At 45.7% G+C, this 18,721-nt stretch overlaps 1 protein-coding gene across 2 annotated transcripts in view; it reads left to right on the forward strand.

The window, feature by feature from the left end:
• The window catches only part of TUBGCP2 (tubulin gamma complex associated protein 2), a 33,591-nt gene extending 16,340 nt beyond the window's left edge, over positions 1–17,251 (forward strand). For both annotated transcript variants that reach the window (XM_057412339.1, XM_057412338.1), the window contains 6 exons: positions 1,083–1,211; positions 2,556–2,676; positions 6,821–6,964; positions 7,536–7,664; positions 8,524–8,687; positions 16,907–17,251. In XM_057412339.1, the coding sequence (XP_057268322.1) occupies positions 1,083–1,211; positions 2,556–2,676; positions 6,821–6,964; positions 7,536–7,664; positions 8,524–8,687; positions 16,907–17,012 (793 nt within the window). In that variant the 3' untranslated portion in view covers positions 17,013–17,251. The remainder of the gene's footprint in view (positions 1–1,082; positions 1,212–2,555; positions 2,677–6,820; positions 6,965–7,535; positions 7,665–8,523; positions 8,688–16,906) is intronic.
• The last annotated feature ends 1,470 nt before the right edge of the window (positions 17,252–18,721 follow it).

Consider the following 18,721-nt stretch of genomic DNA (forward strand, 5'->3'; position numbering starts at 1 on the left):
ATGCTTTCGCTGCCTGATTTTGCTTGTAATTGGTCACCCAGCTTTCATTTGTCCATGGCTTTCTGAAGTATCTTCCCTGAGATACTTGAACTCTCACAAGAGGATATCCATCCAAGAATCAAACATATCTCAAATGTGGAGAGTGGTAAAAATGCACTTTCTGGTATCCCTGGTTGCCCACTAGTAGGATAAAGGCTGTTGCTATAATTGCTACAGCAAGCTATTTTGCATTTATTTGAGTTATGAGGGACTAAATGAGGGTTCATTTTTCTGTAGGGATTTGCCTCCTGTTTTCCTGGCAAACACTGTGAGCCAGGGCAATGGGACAAGCAATGTTAGATGAGCAGGGTGACAGATGTGGAATTGGTAAACACCAGCAATTAGTTTGTCCCTTAATTTCCCCTTTAAAGAAGCAGTTGACACAGGGGGACTTTTCTAATGACATGGTGCTTTTGAAATTCTTTCTCTTCCAAAGTGACTGTGTTAGCTCTGATGGTAGCTATGGAAGTGAAAACAGTACTTGGTAAGGTTTCATGAACTGTATCGACTGGAGCTCTGTAGACACCTACACTGAAGTGTCTGAACACAGACCTGAATCCAGTCCCCGAAGCTATAAATAAGCATCCCCATCTGCTTCTGACAGTGCACTGCTGATGGGGTAATGCTGCCTGTAGCTTGGTTACAGCTTTTTCTTCATCTTTTTGGCGAATCCTGGTGAATTGTTTTGCTGACTGTAACCATCTTAGTGCAGTGGGTACATGATCTCAGGCTTTCAGCCCCCTGTCCCAGTGACCTTCCTGCAGATAGCCCAAGGGAATTGAAGAAGGCGGCTGGTGATGTACCAGCTGGCAGGAAATACAGAGGAGGGACTCCTTGGAGAGAAATTCTTTGGGTTGGCAACAAATGTGATTTTCTTTTTTTTTTCCTTTGGTTTCAATTGTTTCAGTGTGGATCCATGTGGCTGAAGGTGTAGGGAACATGTTTTGTAATGTCTTTTTGCCTTTGAGCAGGCTTAGCCTTCGCAGCTTAGTCTGTCAATCAGAACAGGGCTTAATCTGGGTGGGTTTCTCCTTTCTTTCCAGGAAAGCACTGACAAGATACCAAATGCTTTTCAGACACATGTTCTATTGCAAACATGTGGAGAGACAGTTGTGCAATGTTTGGATCAGCAATAAGACGGCCAAGCAATTCTCCCTGCATTCAGCTAAGTGGTATGGCCTTTTTTTCTCCCTTATCAGATGTGAAGGTTTGGGTTTGCTTCTTGCTAGTTAGATCAGATCATTTTGGTGTGAAAATGGTCCTGACAAATTTCTTACGGGCTGAGAGAGATCAAGCCATAACATTTCAGGTTTCAGTAGGAAGTATCTGCTCAATAATCTTTGTGCTGCTCAGCTCATTCCTCTTTGTTGGCATGTAGTTTTGGAAAGGAAGAAGTGGTCTTCAGCCTTAGCACATGGAACAGTTGCAGCAGAGCACATCTGTTCACATATAATCCTGGTCACTACTTTAGCATCAGCAAGATTAGTAAGCACCCCAGTAGTTGAAAAGCAACATCTTTCTCTTCTGGCCAGACCCCTAGCAAGGACTTGTGACCTTCACACAGCTTGATTGATATTTGGTCTGATACAGATCGAGTAAAGTAAAAACGGTGGGGTGTTTTCCAGCAAATCATTCTATCTTGATCCACCTGTGAGGGTAGACTTTAATGTTTGGATCTGCACTCCAGGTTGCTGGACGCACCTGTTTGAAGAGTGAAGCGGACCCCAGCACTGCAAGGTAGTACCCTTTGCCTTGCCAGTGACACTTCCTCGTCACAAGTTAACATTGCCTCACCTTAGTCAACAGGACTGTAGCTCTGGTTCTCCTAGAATTGTAGAGGTGTAGCAGAAGAGACCTGTGAGGGTCCCTAGTCCAGCCTCCAGCTCACAGGACAACAGCAGGGGACAGGGCAGCCATGGTTGAAAACCCCTATGGTGGGTATCCTCCACCTCTCCTGACACATTTGCTGAACTCAGTTCTTAGTTTGCTATCACAGAGCCTGCATAAATCAACACTGAAAGAACCTCTATATAATCCCACTGTTCTATTTCACCTTAGTGAAATTGCATTAAATACCTTAGATAGCAAGTGATTTGGTTAGATACTTGGATCCCTGAACGTACTCATGCAAGACATAGAATATTTTTAACTGTTCATTTAACAACTAAGGCTGGAAATCATTTATCTGCTTCAATTTTGCCCTACTAATGAGCTCGATAGTTACAGTAATTGCTTTAATATTTAATATTAACAGTCTAGTTGAATATAAGCAAATATTCAAAGTAATTGCCCAGTCTATGACAGGTTCAAAATTCTTGACTCTAGTAATTGAGGGAAAGCCAGTTGAATACGTGGAAAACAGAGACGGTTTGCATTGACTTTATAATCCCTCTCACTCTGCAGCAGTGAATTTGCCAGGACAGAAATATTTAGCTCTGCTTGACTGTGCAAGCCTGGTGATAGTTCTCCATGGCATTTGCTAGCTCTCAGTTGTGTGGGTGTGATTTCTCCCCTAGGTTTGCTGGTGCTTTCACACTGCGGCAGCGGATGCTGAATTTTGTACAGAATATCCAGTATTACATGATGTTTGAAGTGATGGAGCCAACATGGCACATTCTTGAGAAGAACCTGAAGCTGGTGAGTGTGTGCGTGCTCGAGAGAAGTCAGAACAGAAGTCTTAAGTTAACAAATTTGCTACAGGGAAAAAATGCCTAATGCAGGAGTCTGCTAGTTTTGTTGGAGGCACTTCAGTATCTGGGAACTGTTTTTATCACACTACAAAGACTGCTGCTGTTCTGCATCACCTTTCTGATTTATTAGTCATATATCCCTTTCCTGTGTGGCATCTTCCTATCTATGTCCAGTTCTTAATCTGCACCTTGTTATGAGAAGGTGGTGTTCTGCTGAAAAGGAAGAAAACTATGGAAAAGGAAGAAGGATACAGGGTGCAATGATCGTGAACTGGTCCAGATATCTTCAGTTGATTCCTTGGCTGACTTACAGTGCTCTTAAAAGCAAAGTCTGTGCTTTCTTTTCCTTGAAGCTGCCACGGACTGGCATGTTGGGACTGTTTTAAAGCAGGGCCTTCCTTATTCAGGAGGCTATTCCACATGTACATTCCCATACGGGAGGCTATTCCACAGGTATATTCCCACTGCAGGGAGAACTTTTCTGCTCTGGTGGTACCTGGGAGAGGCTAAGCTCACTTCCCACTGAGTTTTATGGCTGCCAGAGAGGGTATCTGGGCAAAGCATGCCTGGCATCATTTTGGTTCCTATCACAGATGTACTGTTCTGAGCTGTGGGATTTTCCAGGTGTGCTACAGAGTATTTCTGGTTTCCTAATGCAAGTCAGTAACTTCTCCAGAAGTTAACTCTTTGCCATAGCAATAACTGCAAGAATTGTTTTTTGTCTCCTGATAGGCATGTGAGATGGCTTTACTATCTCAGAGGTGAACACGTTCTCAGCTAATGTCCCACCTGCCTGTTTTAAATCAAGAATGAGAAGACATTGGGAGTTTGTCTTTCAAAACAGGCTAGTGAAGAAGCCCATAAAGGGTCTTCTCATGTCTGGTTTCATTCTCATCAGATTTGTTGTTTCCATCCTCAACAACAGAGAAAACAATCTGTCACCAAACAGATCAAGCTGTTCAGATCAAACAGAGCAAGCTCTTCTCTCCCTTCCTCTTTTACCTGACTGTGGTAAAGATCTAGACTTTTGGGTCATACAGAGTTATTGTTGAAGTTCAACAGACAAATGAAGGATGATGCCTGAGAACTGGCAGATCTTCTGAAGGCCACAGCAAGCAGATGTATCTTGTTTAGATAGAGCGTTTTGCCAGGGGAGGGAATCTGACCTGATGCCATCTCCTTCATGCCAAGAGACAACTTGAGAAGGTCTTGAGGAAGTGCTGTCTGTGAGTTCTGTATGTCTTGGTGTATACCACTCAACACAGGCAAGGGCTGTGCCAGGCAGTGCTTAATTAATTAAAGCAGGTGATCAGTGATCCATTCCTCAAGCTTGCTTATTTTGCAGCATAACCTTTGTGATGGCTGTAGTGATTTTCCTTATCTCAAGTGACACTGTGTCCCTCTTGGTCCTTCTCAGCTTCCTTACCCACTGTGGGGCTGCTGTGTTGGGACTGCTGTTAGGGTGCCCCAGCTATTGCGAGGAAAGAGGAGACAGATGTACATCACCTTTTTATTCTTCCCTCTGGCGGTCATCCTGTGATCAGACACTTCTTTTCCTCTTGTACTGTGAAAAAAAAACAACATATAGAATCATAGAACAGTCAGGGTTGGAAAGGACCTTAAGATCATCCAGTTCCACCCCCCCTGCCATGGGCAGGGACACCTCACACTAAACCATCTCACCCAAGGCCCTGTCCAGCTTGGCCTTGAACACCGCCAGGGATGGAGCATTCACAAGTTCCCTGGGCAACGTGTTCCAGTGCCTCACCTCCCTTACAGTAAAGAACTTCTTCCTTATATCCAACCTAAACTTCCCCTGTTTAAGTTTTAACCCCTTACCCCTTGTCCTGTCACTACAGTCTCTAATGAAGAGTCCCTACCCAGCATCCCTATAGGCTCCCTTCAGACACTGGAAGGCTGCTATAAGATATGCTATATCTGAGGTACCAAACAGCTCAAATCTCCTTCTGCCATCTCCATCAAGCCTCAGCGTCTCTCTGATGAGCCTTCAATGTCAAGTCACCCTTAGTTTCTACTGTGTACCTGGGAATTGTTCTGGAGTCAGCTAACCACCATTTTCTGATGCCCTGGCATCCTTTTTCCTGGATCCAGGTGTAGGATTATGAATATAGCTGCATATTCTTGGTGAGGACTTCTGAACAAGAAGAGTTTATACGTTAAGCTTCTGGATTATCTGAAAGAAGGGTATTTTCTTAATTTTATTTTAAGTTTAGGTTTTCAAAACATAATTCTCAGTTTACTTTACTTGCATTGAGGCACTTGTTCAAGGTATCCTGTCCCAGGTTCTTCCATATTGATGTCCTTTCAGTCTCCGCTGATTCCAGGTGTCCTAGAGGAGACTGTTAAATGCAGTAGGCACGCTGTCTGTACTGAGGACATTCCCCGTTCAGAAAAGACAATTTTCTGACTCTTTCTGTCTGAAGATCCCTCTTTGCTTTGGCTCTCAACCGTTGAGTTTCTTTGCTCCTTTAGAGCTATTAGCACTGTTGCAGCATTTTTATTTCAGTTCCAAAAAGGAGTTTGCCAATTTATAGTTTGTCAAAGGAAAACATCTACAGACCAAACCTTCTTAATAGCCCAAGTGGGCAGAATTTTTCTCAAGCTATGGAACATCTGTGAGCTTCTTTAGCCTGCTAGAGATGCTGAGATAGCAGGTATAAGGTGACTTTGCTGGCTCTGGAAAAAGGTGTTTAATGTCTGTATGGCAAGAAGGAGAAGCCTAGCAAAGTCTTTGAGGTTTAATCCAAATGTCTATTTGTCACCCATCCTCATCAGTGTCCTTCAAGGCTTTTAAATCTCTGGGAGATAGAGCATGCCCTCTACCAGTGCTGGGGCAGGAGAAGTCTGGTGCCTGTGGGTCAGATGGTGCCACAGGTACACATGAGTTGAACAACTCGACACTGCCAGCTAAAGAAGCTCTTTAAGCAACCACTTTGTTAGGCAGCCCTTTAAAAGAGCTGTTCACCGTGACGTATCCCAGCTCCTGGGTTAAATCTTACTTGATTTAAATAAAAGTATCATGTATTTCCAAACAGAGGATGCAGAACTAGCTCTTTAACCTCCATAGCCTACAGACTGGGGTAGTCTTTTCCTTTCATTTGTATTTTAGGAGGGAAAAGGATGATCCTCACTTGTCTCATGTAGTGGTTTATGCTGGTTTTTCATTTGCCAGAACTCTCTTGTGCGTTTCCACTTGAAGTTAAGGTGCTTTCTTTCTAAGGCTGTAACTAGTATCTTCATCTTCAAAACATCGTCTTCATCCACACAACTAGCATCTTCATTGCATTAGAAAACAGCGTTTATCCCTCTTCTGTACTAGTTGTTTGAAAGGTTACAGGGTTGGGGTTTTTTTGCCATTGATTCTTATGTAGCAGTGTGAATGCCTTGGCAATTTTAGTTCTTTCCAAAGCTTGACTTGTGTTCTCAGCTTCAGCACATCCTGTAACTGTACAGAGTGACAGGGGATTTTGAATCTATCATTTAAAACCTGAGACTGAAACAGCCCCTTGAAGTAGCAGAGCTAGACAGAAATCTTGGAGAATCCTTGCAACACTTCATGTCCCAGTTCCTTATTGTGCTCCTAAAATATGTTTCTGAATAACCTGTATGTTTTAAGCCTCCTAAACTTACTGGCATTTCAGGTTCTTTGATTTATTTTTCTCTTTTCCACTTACTGCAGCTGACTACTGAGATGGTGAAGGTAGGAGTGGGCATGACAGGCAGATTGAAAAGCAAAGGAAGTGCATGTTCATAAATCAGATAGCTCCATTCTGAGCCTCCTTTCTAGTGGAGGGCTTGGGTGATTAAAGAAAACATAATTTTGTTGAGAAGGTAATGTGACAAATCCAAGGGTAGATAGCCTGTGGAGGGCAGTTGAATGCAGTAGTGCAAATGCAGTGTCCATCTCTGGATGTTTCTCAAAGACGGAAGATATAGGAGAAATCTCTCAACATGCCCTAGAGCAGGTTTAGAAGGTCACTGTCAGAGGCAGGGTGCTGGGTTAGAGCTGTGGTCCGGTGCAGAACAGCAGTCCTGGTTTGTTTTTTCATTATTGCACTATACCATCACAGGCATCTAATATTGATGATGTCCTGAGCCACCACACAAGCTTCTTGGATAACTGCTTGAAGGACTGCATGCTGACCAACCCGGAGCTGCTGAAGATATTCTCCAAGCTGATGTCTGTCTGTGTCATGTTCACAAACTGCATGCAGGTATGTACAGCCTCCCCATATTGACCTTGCCACTGCCAGCCAGCTAGGACAGTCCATTTATATGGACAATCCCTCTTGTCCTTGATGCACATGAAAGAGCCTCTGTTCCTCCCACCAGCAGGCTTTAGACTGCGCATCCTTTCTCCCACATAGTTTCTGTGGCTTCTCCCTCCACAGAATTCTCTATGCTCTTCTTTTTTCAGTGTTGGGATCAGGTTCATATGAACGGAATTGCCTCTCTTCAGCCAGTCGTGCAGCAGAATATGAGGTGTAAGTTGTAGGGCTCTGTAGTTTCTAGCATGCTTTCTTCAGGGTCAGGCAAGAACTGGTGGTTGGACCCATGGAGACTGATCTCTGGGGGCACACTTTAGCCCATAGCGTTAAAAAAGACCCCAAACACCACCTTTCTTTGGGTTTAGGGAGCTTTGTGTATTAATATCACAAAATTAATCTCAGAGGTAGCTTTCGCAAGGTAGCTAGCTGCAGGGCCAGCAGAACTGAGTGAGCCTCTTGCTTTGCTATAACTGAAAGAAGGGGTCTAAACATTTGCACAACCCTCTGCTCTTCCAAGAGGTTCACCCAGAGCATGAAGCTGGATAGTGAGATGGACCGGCTCACCCTGGAGCATGGCACAATGCTGGGCCCACCAACAGAGGAGGAGCGTGCTGAAGAGACTGCAAAGAAGAAGCTGACTAACAAGGTGGGATGCAGATGGACAACTGGGTCCTTTCCCCTGTGGATGCTGCCTGGGTTGCAGTCTGGTCAGGGTAGCTGTCTTACTTCTTGCAGACAGACCTTCCTAGTTTCTAGAGCATCTATGTCCCCAAAAGCAGAATCTTTACAGAATTACATTTTTGAGGGTAGAGTGAAGTGCTGCTAGTGTTCTCAAAGTCTGTTTTGAAAACCCTTTCTCCTACAGCAGTCCCTACACTTGCTTTTAAGTCCTTAGTTGTATTTTCAGCTGTGCAGTGGGTACCCACGTACAGGCTTTCTGCAACTTGAGTACTTTGTTATTTCCAGAGCTAACACTTTGTGATGGATGAGCCAATACACTGTTGGGTGTGACTCTTTGTAGTCCACCCCCTTCACATCTGGGGTATCTGTCTAGTTCATATTTCTCTATGTAGACGCACGTGTACTAAGCGATTTGGCCTGCTCTGCGCTCAGCATGTTGCCGCCTGTCCTGCTGAAAGCCCCTGTCCTGGCACACAGCTGGTAGGGTCCATCACACTGCAAGGCAGGTAGAGTGCTCCAGAGGTTACAGGCTGTCATAGGCAACACTCCCTTCTGCTTACTGGGTTTTCCTTCTTGAAAATAAATAATGACAGCATATATTTGAGGATAAGTGTACTGGGATCTACTCCGGGATTCTCCCAGATAGGCATAGCAAGGTTTCTAACTGCCAAGAGCTTTGAAGGATTTATTTTGGTGGCTGAGCAACTGTTAAACTCTATGGCAGTTTTTTTGAGCAGGTTAAGAAATATGGAAGAAATAATTGCATCTCTTTGGCAAGTGCAAATCAGCAAACACATGGGGCCACTATGCCTTTGTCTTGGTAGCTTTTGGCAGAGCATGCTGACAACCTCCACCTGACATCTGGCTTTGAAGCAACAATCAACAAGTTTGATAGCAATTTCTCAACCCATCTGCTGGACCTGTTGGACAAACTGAGCGTTTACAGCACCAATGACTGTGAGCACAGCATGCTCAACATCATCTACAGGTGAGCCAGTAGTTTTCTTGCTGTAACTTACTTTCTGTGGTTCCCAAATGCAGCTCAGGAAGGATAAATTGTTGTTTATAACTATGCATGTCTGCCCCATCAATGGAAACACTAAAATCACAAGAAATCTTGCTTTGCGTTTCAATGCAATGCTTAAAACCTTCCCACATTCCTTTGATCTATGTGAAATGTGTCTATTAATGTTGTAAATGTAACACAAGTGTTAGTTTTATTGGGGATCGTCTCAATGTGTAGTCAGTGAATAAGCTCATTCCTGAATACAGCATGACTATTCCAATATGATAAAATGGTGCAAGGGCTTGATTGTAAGTGGCTATTTTGTTTTAAGTTCACACCTTTTATGTATTTAAATAAGCATCCCTTAATAGGAATTAAGGTTTTTGTAGTTGCCTCATCTGTACTTACTAGCCTCAGAGAGATAGAGAAAATCAGATGAGATGCACGAGGCCTTTTTTGGAAGGATAAACATTTGGTTTTGCTGTAAGGGTCATACGTATTAGTGTTTTGTAAGGGGCTTTGTAAGATCTGTGCTATAGATTGGTGTAGCATGGAGGGACCTGCCCTCGTACTTCTAGCTTTGAAGAACCATAGATAATGCTCTAAGAGCATTACTCTGCGAGTTGAGCCCATGTTCTATGCCAGCAGAATGCTTCTCACTCTGATCCTCTAGTGTGAGATGTCCCTGTCCATGGCAGGGGCTTGAAAATGAATAATCTTAAAGTCCTTTCCAACCCAAACCATTCTGTGGTTCTATGAGTCTATGATCCTGCTACCCTGAATATCCATTAGTTTCTTCATGCTGGCTGTGAGCCCAGCTGTAGTCTTATTTTCATGTATAAACAGTTGTAAACAGCTGCTATTGGCCCAGCCAGAAATTCAGGTCATGTTTAAGTGTCAGTTGTTTCCTTTCCTCTTTTTATGAGGAAAGCCCTTGTTTTACTAAGGAGCACTCCCTACTTATAAGAATAATTTTTGTCTAAATCTGTAATGTTTTTCAGTGGTGGACATGCTAGAATCAGTTGTTAGTGATACATAATTTTGTTCATAAATGTGCCCGATAACTGGTAAATCACATGCATTTCCTTTCTTCCCTTGGTGCTGTAGGGATTCGTGCCCCAATCCTTCTTTTTAACCACATAAGACTAAAGGGTACTTTGAGCTTTTTCCTGTTCTTTGTCCTATGTTTTGTTTTATTTAATTGTAGTGTTATTGCTCCTCTGCTTCATTTGGTTTTTGTGAACTGTACTTTTTGTTGGTCATTCTCATCCTTTAGCTTAACCTTCAGGAAAACAAAAAGAATATGAACCTGCAACCATTAAGTACTGTTCTCTGCCCTCCTGTGTCAGATGTCTTTTATGGATATCTGATAACCCTTACACCTCTGTTGAGATGTGATACACTGGAAAACAGAGAGAGAAAAGGTTTAGGAATGGGGTTTTTTGGAAGCAGGTTGGTGTCTGCTCCTCATCCTGTGTCTCTTGAAGCTTTCATTGTCCTTTTGTAACAGCATCTGACAGGGCTGTCCAGGATTCCTGGTATCAACCTCTGCAAATACTGTTTTGTGAACTGTTCCAGGAGGAGACTGGGCTTCCGGTTATTCTTTACTTCTGAGAACTTTTTGATTAGCAGCTACCATGTGTTTACCCAGCCCCTAGCCTCCTGTGGTAGCATCTGCTGCTCTGAGGACATGGTCACAGCTGAGACCAAGGTTGAACACTGAAACTGTCATCTCTGTTACTATGGATGCTTACAGGAGATGAGTCTAACCCACCAGCTCCCTCACCACTGTAGAGAATTACATGCCTTGTCTTCTTCTTTGTAGGATTGTATTCCTTATTTACGGGGGGCAGGGATACTCACAGGCATCTGAAAGGAAATGAAGTGCTTGCTGCTCTGAACTTTCCTGCTTCCATTCCCTGTTGGAATAGGAGCTTTTATTCCAGCCACCAGAACTGCCCTTGTTGGTTGATTCTCAATCCATGAGCTGGGAGGGTAGGAGAGGGCCCCTTCTCTACAGTTGAAATAACACTGATTCACTGTTTCTGAAGTGACTGGAGTCAGAGGTCTCCTTACCATGGAAATTCTTCAAGGTGAGGCCCCAACAGTACAAGTGATTGCTGTTCCTTTCAGGACTAACCAGAACAGCTAAATCTGCATTTCCTTTTCAGAAATGATGGTGCAGCCTTCTGAACATTTTATGTCGACCTTTATTTGCTTGGGCATCACTGTATCATCACTGGGCTGTTGTAGACTGCAGGCAGGATCTACCTGTAAAATTGTCAGGCCAGGGGGATTAAGCTCTTAGGCTCCCCTTGCTGCCATCACTCCTAGGTGTTACAGTGGCATCCAGAGTCAGGCTAGATTCAGGGATTGAGACTGTGAGTAGTTGAGTCATCAGGCAAGAACATTTACTCCTCCTCAGTGTTCCAGCTCTGCCTCCTTCTTTATCAAGCGCTTACATTTTTATCATTACCAGCACAAGTTCTAACAGATGGGCTTTTTCATGATGCTCCATCCAGAGATCTTAATGGCAACTAACGCCATGATCCAGCCACTTGGACATCACTACAGGTCACTCAGGGCATGGCCAACACAGTGTTGAGGACCAAGTCACCTGCTCTTTTAATAGAAGAACATCATGACCCCACAGTCCTTGAGTCTTGCAAAGAAAGAGCATATGGAGATTGTTCCATTGGTGGGATCACCCAGCTGGGTCCAAGGCTGGAGCTGGTTCTCAGCTTACTCAAGAAGACAACAAGAAGTCCTTTTCATCACGCAGCAGCAGAAGCCCTGCAGCGTTCCATCACACTCTATCATGTGTGATGCCAGACACTGATGTAAGGCCTTTTCTGACAGTAGCTCCTGTCAGCACTGCTCCTACACTTAGCATCAGAAGTTCACCTCTTCCGTCATTGCTTCCGTGCCCTTGTGTCAACTTTGTACATCTACCAGGACAATGGGATGAGTACCATAGAGTCTGGCTGTGTATCTTACGCAGTTGTGGGTCCATGGTACCATGGTCTGGAGCTATCCTCCATCACACAGATGTTTTAGTGCTTCACAGGCTGCACACAAGTGTTAGCTGTGGCAGGAGGTGACTTGTGAGCTGTGGAAGCTCTGGAACCAGCGCTTACAAATATGGAGAGGTTGGTTTTCACACGAGTGCTTCCTGCTTCAGGAGAAAGGAGAAGTTTGGTGATTCAGGAAGGTTCTGAGAAAATGCTTCTCCGAGCAGTTTGCATTGAGAACGATGACCTAAGCTGTAACCAGATGTTCAGAAGAGGGGCTGAGTTAATTGCCCCCCCAGTATTTCCATGCCCCAGCTGTGTCCAAGGGCTGCAGAGTCTTTATGCCATCAGGACTGTCATCACTATCAAGACCCCTGATCTGGGATTACATGAGTCCAAGATGTTGGACACAGGTGGACCTTTACTGACAAACCAGATGTCCCCATTTCCTTAACTGGAATACTGCATGTTAACAGGCCATGCAACAGAACATGTCTTTCCATTTCTACAGGCTGCTCAGTAATGTTTTAGAGAGTAGAAGTCCCATGATGAATGCCCAGACGTGACATTTAGCTCTCATTCAGTCTGTAGAGATTATTGGATCGAGTCCTGGACTCTATGGCAACAGGAACCCAAGAACCAGAGCGGAGATGGTTGCCATCTGAAATAACACATTTGATAGAGAGATGGAGCAGTTTATAAGATATATCAGTGCTTTTTTATAAATGATAACCTTTTTATATGGCTGCTTTTCAAGGGTGATGATCAACATGTAAGATAGATAACAAAATATCCCTTTTATTCATAATTCTGGGCCTGTGCTTTTCCTTATTTGGCCTGGTTAGTATTTATTCAGTTTACAGTACTGAATCCATCATATCTGTAGCACCAAACAAGAGAAGACCGAGATCCTGATGGTTTCCTTCAAAGCAGGAAAGCTCACACATTAACTCACAGATCGTCAGTGTGCTGAAGTCCTGCTGAGGTGCCTTGGCTACATTGCTAGCAGTGGTGACAGAGGGTTTGGCAACAGCAGAGAAATCTTCAGTCCCTTCTTCATTGAGTAGTGAAAGGAGAATGATTACAGCATTAGTTTGTCATACTTTGTCAGAAGGATTACTTAATTCCAAATACTTAGAAATCTGACCCATCAAGTACTGTTAGCATTCATCAGATATCCTTCCTTAAAACAGTTTGGAGGAAATGGCAGTGACTGAGCTTAGAGTATGAAGTGATGCAAACCCCAGTGAAAAAAGCTCCAGCCACAATGCAAGAAACAAGTGTAAGCAGAGTTTGAGGAAGCACCGTGTGGATTCTTAAGAGGGAGTTGTCAAAGATCATTTAACCCTAAATGTACAGCTGGAAGGAAAGCAAAGCAAAATTCAAGAAGTCTGCAATTCAAGAAGTTTGGAATAAAGCAAATTTAGAAATGGAACAGGTCCTCAAAGAAAGGATATGGGGCTGGGCTCTGTTCCCAAGGAACAAGAGATGGGACAAGAGGAAACAGCCTCAAGCTGCACCAGGGCAGGTTTAGATGGAGCTGAGGAACAATTCCTTCCCCACAGGGTGCTCAGGCATTGGAACAGGCTGCCCAGGGCAGTGCTGGAGTCACCGTCCCTGCAAGTGTTCACACACTGTGGAGACGAGGCCTCAGTGCCATGGGTTAGTGGTGGCCTTGGCAGTGCTGGGGAACGGTTGGACTGGATGAGCTTAAAGGGCTTTTCCAACCTTTTTGATTCTATGGTTCTGTGATTCTCTGATGTCCTGGCCTTATATTTGAATCAAAGTTTGGTAAATGTGCCTGCCTCAGTGTCAGGTTTCCTTTGTACAACTCCTAAAGAGACATAAGCTTTTCAACCAGGATAGAGCAACAGATAAATTCCATCTGTCGAGTCTCTGTTTTCTGCAGACACCAAAAAATGTCAAGGAACAATTTGTTGCCATTTGTGTGAGGTTGTTAAGCAACATGAAACTCAAATATTGTGCCCATTCACTTAGTATTGAAGCAACTTAATTTGAGAGTAACTTTTGTGTGATTCACAGGCTTATATCAACTATTGCTTAGTGTTCCAGGGCACATCTCTTTAAGAGCTGCATGTCTTAGTTGGCTTGATAGTGCAGAAATGTGCCTAGGAGAGGTCACAGCAGGCATGGAGCTGGGTGGTTTTGTGGCATCGTTTTAGATTATCAGGGAGACAGGATTATGATATTGCTGCTGTTGCCTTCTGCTGCAAAAATGGTTTTAATGTGAATAAATAAAAGTGTGATTTAAGAAAGTTCGATGGCAAGGTTCACTCTATTACTTGCTACACAGATGAAGCATGCAAAGGAAAACTGGCTTAGAAAAGTGTTTACACAGAGACTGAAGACACAAAAGACTTAAGGGAGACTGTCGTGTCTTAAGCCCCTTTGCCAACCAAGCAGCAGGCAGCCACTCAAGCACCCCTTGCCCCCTTCAGGGGGATGGGGAGGAGAACCTGAAAAGGCGTAAAAAAGCTGTGGGTTGAGAGAAAAACGGTTTAATAATTGAAATAAAAGTTGTTGTTGATGATGATGATAATAGGGAAGGAGGAAAGGAGGGGGAAGCAATAAACCCCACCACTCCAAGGAAGAAACCAGATGCTGCACAGTGCAATTGCTCACCAGCCGCTGATCAATGCCCAACTCATCCCACAGCAGCTATTAGTGGCTCCCCACTCAATCCCCCCAGTTTCTATACTGGGCATGATGGGCTGTGGTATGGAATACCCCTTTGGCCGGATCAGGTCAGGTGTCCTGTCTCTGCTTCCTCCCGGCTTCTTGTGCCCCTCCTCACTGGCAGAGCATGAGACTGAAAAGACCTTGATTTAGAGTAATAACTAGAACAATTGGAGACCCTCCCATTGAGTCATGAGGTTCAGAGTGATCCCCCCCTTGCTTTCTAACCTCCTCACAGATCTTAGGTGAGTCTAGGTTCAATCTTTGTCTCAGATTTGGACAACAGTTTATGTCTAAAAGAAATAATCACATGGATTTCATTTAGTGTTAATTCCACATGTTATCAGTCACTTACTGAGGATCTGTTGCAGATCATCTCTCTGCCTTGGGTAGTAAGGAGGGATCTGCCAGTCTCAGGTAAGGAATCTCAAACCTTGCAAGGCATCCCAGCTCAAGGATGGAATTACCTGGCATGCAGACCAACTGCAGCGCAGAGAGAACTTGAATTGATCCAAAGATCTGTCATTAGCAGATGACAGCTCTCTCTGCTTTGAAGAGCAATCTGAAGAGGCCTCTCAGCTCCAGGAGAGATCACAGGCATGCAGCAGCCTTGCTGCCTATCAAAGAGAGCTCAAAGAAGGCTCATTTAAGCTGCCTTTTTTATGGAATAAAGTGGTTGGCTTGTAATCAAATTGCACACAGTGGGAAAGGTATGCTTGAGACTCCTTGTACCCACTGCTTTCTTTGGTCCTTGGTAAATGAGTCTTGGAAAAGCCATGTGCTATGCATGTGTTAATGGCATGATCAATGCTCCAGGCTCATATTCATCGATGCTTTCTGGGTCACTCTGCCCTTGGTGGGTTTCCTGGAGGAGTTCTTGCCCTGGCTACAGTTCAGGCTTTCACCTCCTTTGGAGCCTGTACCAAACTACTGCTGGTTTGGTTTAGGTGGTTGAGTGCATCTCCTGCTTTGGAGAGGCATTTACAGGTATCAGCAGTAGTTGCGATTTTGGCTCAGCGTCTTCCGACCAGTTACTCATCTTCTTGAATCATGAATCTGTTTGAAGCACGCTTGTGTTAGCAAGGTGATGATGGTGGTGGTAATGCAACATTCTGTGGTAGTTACAGTGGATAAATGGTGGATTTCATATGGGAATCGTTATGAACCATAGTTCAGTGGTGGTACTAAGGAGCGGTGGGAAGGTGTCAGGAAGATGCAGAGACTGAGGAGCCCTCAGCCCTGGCACCTTGTCCCCGAGTGACAGGTTTCCAGGGCTGTGTGGTCAAGCCATGTCTCTGGAGAAGCAGCAATTGGTCCTTCCTGATGTATTTTAGAATGTAAAGAACAAGTGAAATTTAGCCATCTATCAAGGGATGAGCCCAGAAGAGGTAGCACTTGACAACAGCCTGTGGCACAGTGCAGACATCCCCATCTCACTCTGGACCAGCCACTGTGTCTGCCCAGCCTGGGGAAGTCCTGTGTTGGGGATGGCAGGTTCAGAGCCCACTGTGGTGTGGTCACATTCATGCCCTAGGAGAGACTTCTCCAGCAGCCATGGCTGGAGAAGAGCAAGGCTGTGGGCAGGGGCAGTGAAGCACTGGAGAGGTCTGTGCTGCGGTGCATCATCTGCTGCTTCCCACAGTGAGACTTGCTTTGCTTTGCATCCCTCATTTGAACCAACAACGTTCTAAAATTCATCTCACCCTATAAAAGACTTTCACAGAATCACAGAATCCTAGGATGGTTTGGGTTGGAAGGGACCTTAAAGCTCATCCAGTTCCAACCCCTGCCATGGGCAGGAACACCTTCCACTAGAGCAGGTTGCTCCAAGGCCCTGTGTCCAACCTGGCCTTGAACACTGCCAGGGATGGAGCAGCCACGGCTTCTCTGGGCACCCTGTGCCAGCGCCTCAGCACCCTCACAGGGAAGAGCTTCTGCCCAAGAGCTCATCTCAGTCTCTCCTGTTCTGGCAGGTTAAAGCCATTCCCCTTGTCCTGTCCCTACAGGCCCTTGTCCAAAGCCCCTCTCCAGGTTTCCTGTAGCCCCTTTAGGCACTGGAGCTGCTCTGAGGTCTCCCCTTAAGGGGCCTTCTCTTGTCCAGGCTGAACCAGCCCAGCTCTCCCAGCCTGGCTCCAGAGCAGAGCTGCTCCAGCCCTTGCAGCATCTCTGTGGCCTCCTCTGGACTCGCTCCAACAGCTCCACATCCCTCTTGTGCTGTTGCCCCAGAGCTGGATCAGGACTGCAGGAGGGGTCTGCCTTTCATGCAGCAGAGGAGCAGGATCCCTGCTGCTCGCGCTCTGGGAGTGCAGCCCAGCACATGGAGGGGTACTGGGCTCAAGCGCTCACTGGAGCCGGGTCATGAGGGGCTTCTCATCACCCAACACCCCGCAGTCCATCTCCTTCCCCTGTGTTTTTGGATCCCCTCCATGCCCATGAGCATCAAGTTCTCGGGGGCAGTGCTGAGCTGAAACTTCTGGTGCTTTTGTCTCTCAGGTTGGACTTCAATGGGTTTTACACGGAGCGCCTGGAGCACATGTCTGCTGAGCGCAGCCAGAAGGCGGCTCCTCTGCTTGCCCGTCCGGCCGTGCCTGCCCAGTGAAACCCTGCTGCTGCTCCCGCTGCCCTTCCACCTCTTCTGCACCAGCAGAGACCCGGACACTCACTCACCTCAAGCTGGGAGCACCCAACCCTCTGCATTCAGAATGTGAGCTGAAGACAAACCATAAGGGTTGTCCATTATGGGACAATATACAGTCTCTGGGATGTTTGTAATGGGCTTTCTCTTCTGAGAGGCTTTTGTCAGGTCCTGTTTTTTACTGTTGTGTGTTTGTGTGTTGTAAAATAAATAAAGGGAAAAAGGGCGATTATTTTGTCTGTTAGCACAACCAGGGTGCGAATTAGGCTTTCATCTGGCGGGATGCTGATTTGCTCACAGAGATCTGGCTCAGCTGCCATGCAGCATTATTTTGGGAGGAGAGCCTAACTGGGGCATTGCTGGAACGGAGCTGATCAGCTGCTCTAACTGAGGAGATGGGCTTTGCAGCTGAGCAGGTACGTGATATTCATACCATATTGGCCACGTCCTCAGCAGAGGACTTTGGGGGTACCTTGCAGAGTTGTTCAGCCTTAGGGATTGCTTGGATATCAGGAGCGAATATGGCAGAGGGTGGAAGAGCAGTGTTGAGAGGAACAAGGGGAAACCAAGACACATGCCAGAAGCCTCAGTGGCAAGTGTGAGACTCTAGGGAAGCATGTGAGGGCTGTGGATCCAGGGCTGAGTGCTCTTGTTAGTGCCTGGTCTTCCTTCCCCTCACCTCCTTTGCGAGGACCTTCTAGAGTGTGTTAGAGCCTTGCTCTGGTGGCCTACAGCTCCTTGCTCTGGTGGCCTACAGCTGGTCCTGCATCTTGGCAGAGGGAGAGAGACCCATGGAGAGGATGGAGACCACCAGTCTTGGCTCTGGAGGACTGGATTCCTGCATCTGAAGGTTGAGCTTGAGTACCAAGTCCTCACCCAGCATCACCTGGCTCTTTAGGGAAAGCACTTGTGCAGTTCAGGGGGAAGGGAGAGGTTTCCTGTTGCCCCAGTGGAGGTGGCCCCAATCTGGGGGATGCTTGGAGAAGTTGACCTGCTGTTTCCATTCAGTTTCTATGGACAGAGAGAGATCCCTGCCTGTCCCTTCAGCTCAGGGTGGAGGGGAGAGGAGAGGCTCCCCTGTACTACCCTTGGTCACGCACGTTCCCTTACCCCAGTGAGCAGCGTTGGTGGCTCCTGCAGGAAATCTTCCTTTCATGCAGTTTGAACTAAATCAGGACTGAAGCTGTTTATAGATTAATGGCCCATCATTAACCAGCAAGCACCGAGTCGAAGCAGCAATAATGGGTACTTCTGAAACGTTCCATTCTAAAACTGACAGCAAATTTCCAGGCACCCATCTGTGAGTAATCCCAAGGAATCCTGCTCACACATGAGCACAAGTTAGGAGCAGACGTGGTGAGGGGTGTCGAGGGTGAAGCTCGTATTTGTTGTTTTCTAAATAAACTTGTCTATTTAGGAGGGAGTTAAAGAAGAGAGGAGGAAGGGGAAAGACAGTGGAGCAGTGCATGGCTCTGCTGGTTTCTGTGCCATTTTGGGGGAAGCTTGTCCCTGGTGTTGGAGCTCTGCAACAGTTGAGTTTGACATCCAACCCACTCCTTTGCTAAATGCAACATTTCCTGGCTGGTCCTGGCCTGAAACACCATGGAATATTAACCATCATGGTTGTGGGAGCAGGGTCTCTCTTCACAAGTTGTCACATGGAGAAGACAAGG

The sequence above is a fragment of the Pezoporus wallicus genome, unplaced genomic scaffold (genome assembly GCF_028554395.1).
Source record: "Pezoporus wallicus isolate ANWC-B61680 ecotype Strahan unplaced genomic scaffold, APGP_CSIRO_Pwel_v1 contig_6566, whole genome shotgun sequence".
NCBI lineage: Eukaryota > Metazoa > Chordata > Aves > Psittaciformes > Psittacidae > Pezoporus > Pezoporus wallicus.